This window comes from Cebus imitator, unplaced genomic scaffold (assembly GCF_001604975.1).
Source record: "Cebus imitator isolate Cc_AM_T3 unplaced genomic scaffold, Cebus_imitator-1.0 Scaffold138, whole genome shotgun sequence".
Taxonomy (NCBI): domain Eukaryota; kingdom Metazoa; phylum Chordata; class Mammalia; order Primates; family Cebidae; genus Cebus; species Cebus imitator.
The window spans coordinates 2,729,425-2,733,207 of record NW_016107453.1 but is presented as its reverse complement, the minus strand read 5'-3'; the positions used below and the strand labels follow the sequence as shown (position 1 = coordinate 2,733,207).

The window sequence follows — 3,783 nt, the reverse complement described above, 5'->3', positions numbered from 1 at the left end:
TCCCAGCCCCTCATCCTCAGCCACATGAGAGAGAAATAATGGGTTTGCTCGAATTTGTCAATAATCAGGTATTGTCTTAAAAAAAAATATGTACTTTGAAAAATGGACTTAGATTTGCCAATGCACAATTTATATTCAACAACAAAGTCAGAATATCTGAAAGCTAGATTTAGAGTAATCAATATATGAGAACTGTATGTGGACTGTCATATGTAGAAAAGTGGCAGCTGATTTTTTTTTCTCTCTTTTGAGATGAGTTCTTGCTCTGTCACTCAGGCTGGAGTGCAGTGGTGCTATGACAGTTCACTTGAGCCTTAGTCTGGGCTTAAGCAATCCTCCTACCTCAGCCATCTGAGTCATTGCAACCACAGGTACATAGCACCATGCCTGACTGATTTTTGATTTTTTTAAGAGAGAAGATGGGGACTTCCTATGTTTCCCAGTCTAGTCTCAAACTCCTGGGCTCAAGGGATTTTTCAGTCTTGGTCTTCCAAATCTCTGGGATTACAGGTGTGAGCCACCATACCAGGCTCATTTCTTTTGTATGCATAAGAGGTTATGTATTTATATAGAACAATGTCCCATTTGGCCACTTTGGCGTGGGAGATGTGAAGGACATGTGTGAAGGGAAAAGGAGCTCAATTTATTGAGGGTATACCATGTTCTATGCAATGTGCTATTTTTTGTATTCCCTTTATGTTAGGGTAGCTTTACAATAATAATTTTACAAAGCAGAAACACCAATCATGAAGCTCAGAAGCCCATACTGACTTTTGTCTTTTTCTATATTCAGAAACATTTAAACAACATTTATTGCAAGCCTCTTCTGTGGTCAGTAATACTGATTTCATAAAAGTGATGATCTCATTCATGTGTGGGTTTTATACAAAGGAATATGTCTTCATTAGCAGAATTTCTCATCAGTGGCTGATGGGAAATGATTTATGATGAGAAAAGAAAGAGTTGGCCAGGGTAACACCAACATTACTGCAGGCATGAGTAAGAGTATCATGTCCTCACATTAAGTTTTCTAACAGAATCTCTACTATCCTACAAATCAATAATTAACATGACACAATTTGACTTACACTAGTAGCCTGTCAATTTAGTTTGAAAGATAAATGAGCCTTATTTCTTCTTTCTCTTTGAGATAGTATGCATTCTTCAGTCTCTGGACTATAACAAAGTATTTGAAGACTCTCCTTACATCCTAATTGTGCAACTCAAAAATTCTCAGCTTCCCATTTTATCCATGAGTAAATGTGTGTACAGTTGGTGTACAAATACCCATAACAGTTTAGTAGACCACAGACATTTAAGAGATGAAATAAACAGAATTTTACGTTTTATGGATGTTTTATTTTGATTTATAATTACCAAAAAATCTCAAGATATATGAAGGTACTTTCAAAATTTAATCTGGTTCAAAACTATAACATCTCTGTTTAAGACTAAACATCTTCATGAATTATGTTTGTTAGATTTTATAGTTCTAAGGAAGAAAAATAGTCACCAAAGATCCTTAGCAAACACTCTTTAAATCATTTAGATATAACTTATTCCTTGGTATATTGCCAGAGTTTTCCTCCAAAACAAGCATATATTTCAAAATAAAAGAGAGGTACATTATAAATTATGAATAAAAAAGAAAACATTTGAAGAAAATGTCCTGAGGCCTGAACTCAAATATACTAATTAGTGTTTTATCAGCTCAGTGTGTTTTGCCAAAAGCAATCTTCTGCTTGATTTTAGTGTTGTTTTTCAGTGAGGATCAGTTTTTGGATGTCTTTCATGAGGGACTAGAAGGCAAAACAAGGAAAACAAAATAGAATAGTTACTTGTGTCTGACATGACAATGCACAAGACTGTTGTTTCACTTCAAAGCAGACATTATACACAGCTTTTTGTGCAATTCTAAATGGAGAAGATCATGCATGTTTATTTCTGCTTGAATTTATATCAAAACCGTTTTCATAATCCCCCCATGGCAACTGAATTCAACAGTTTCTTCTGGAAACACCGGTCCTTCTCAGCAGAGCTGGCACCAGAGGAGACACACGCAGCTGGCATCGTCTTCTCAGCACAACTGTTACAGCAGTCTCTAGAGCCTTCTCTCCTGTGCAAAATGGCAACTCTTAAGGAAAATCTCATTGCACCAGTTGCGGAAGAAGAGGCAACAGTCCCAAACAATAATATCACTGTACCAGGTGTTGGACAGGTTGGAATGGCATGTGCTATCAGCATTCTGGGAAAGTCTCTGGCTGATGAACTTGCTCTTACAGATGTTTTGGAAGATAAACTGAAAGGACGAATGATGGATATGCAGCATGGGAGCTTATTTCTTCAGATGCCTAAAATTGTGGCAGATAGAGATTATTCTGTGACTGCCAATTCTAAGATTGTAGTGGCAACTGCAGGAGTACATCAGCAAGAAGAGGAGAGTCGTTTCAATGTGGTGCAGAGAAACGTAAATGTCTTCAAATTCAGTATTACTAAGATCATCAAGTACAGTCCTGATTGCATCATAATTGTAGTTTCCAACCCAGTGGACATTCTTATATATGTAACCTGGAAACTAAGTGGATTACCCAAACACCATGTGATTAAAAGTGGATATAATACGTATTCTGATAGATTTCGCTACCTTAGGGCCGAAAAACTTGACATTCCTCCCAGCAGCTGCCACGGATGGATTTTGGGAGAACATGGAGACTCAAGTGTGGCTGTGTGGAGTGGCGTTAATGTGGCAGGTGTTTCTCTATAGGAATGGAATCCAGAAATGGGAACTGACAATGATAGTGGAAATTGGAAGGAAGTGCATAAGATGGTGACTGAAAGTGCCTATGAAGTCATCAAGCTAAAAGGATATACCAACTGGACTGTTGGATTAAGTGTGGCTGATCTTACTGAATCCATGTTGAAAAATCTACCCAAGATTAATCTTGTGCCAACAATGGTCAGGGGGATGTATGGCATCAAGAGGGAAGTCTTCCTGAGCCTTCCATGTATCCTCAATGCCTGGGGATTAATCTGCATTATCAATCAGAAGCTAAAGGTTGATGAGGTTGCTCAGCTCAAGAAAAGTGCAGATACCCTGTGGGACATCCAGAAAGACCTGAAAGACCTGTGACTACTGAGCGAGGCTGTAGAAATTTAAAACCTACAATGTGATTAACTTTGACCCTTTAGTTTTCATTCATGTGCATGGACCACAGTTTGCTCTGATCTTCTTCAATACGTGAATTTGGGCTCACAGAATCAAAGCCTATGCCTGGTTTAATGCTTGCAATATGAGTTCTTGAACAAATAAAATTAACTATTTCAGTATGCTTCTAAAAAAAAAAACAGCAGTCCTTCTCTATTCTATCTAGCTTATCTAATTCAGAATACTGGTATGTAATTATGAATATGAAAAAAAATAACCAAATGTAATCAAGATAAATATGGGCAAGAAGTACAGAAAGAAAAAAAGAAAAGAAAGCTCAAAAAATGTTGTGAAGGTAATTCAAGAGAGAATGTCTTTGTTTTGGTGTAATACCTGTTAAAGTATTTAGGAGATAAGGAAGTATGATAGCTACATTTGATCTCAAAGGTTTAGATTTCTAGGTCTATATTATTTCATATGTGTAGTGATAGAGGGAAGAGGAAGAGAAATAGAGTATGTGTGAGAAATTTTGGCAAAATGTTGATAGTTGTTTAACATAGCTATGAGTGTAAGTGAGTTTTACGTAACTATTTAAAAAACTTCCTGCAATTTAAAATGTATTTTAAAATAAAATGTCA

The 3,783-nt window shown here is 36.7% G+C and overlaps 1 protein-coding gene across 1 annotated transcript; it reads left to right on the top strand.

Moving 5' to 3' along the window:
• The first annotated feature begins 2,092 nt into the window (after nt 1–2,092).
• LOC108313509 (L-lactate dehydrogenase B chain-like) lies at nt 2,093–3,329 on the top strand. Its single transcript, XM_037743223.1, is given in 1 exon segment — nt 2,093–3,329. A coding segment is annotated over 1 exon segment (1,005 nt). The 5' UTR covers nt 2,093–2,125; the 3' UTR covers nt 3,131–3,329.
• The last annotated feature ends 454 nt before the right edge of the window (nt 3,330–3,783 follow it).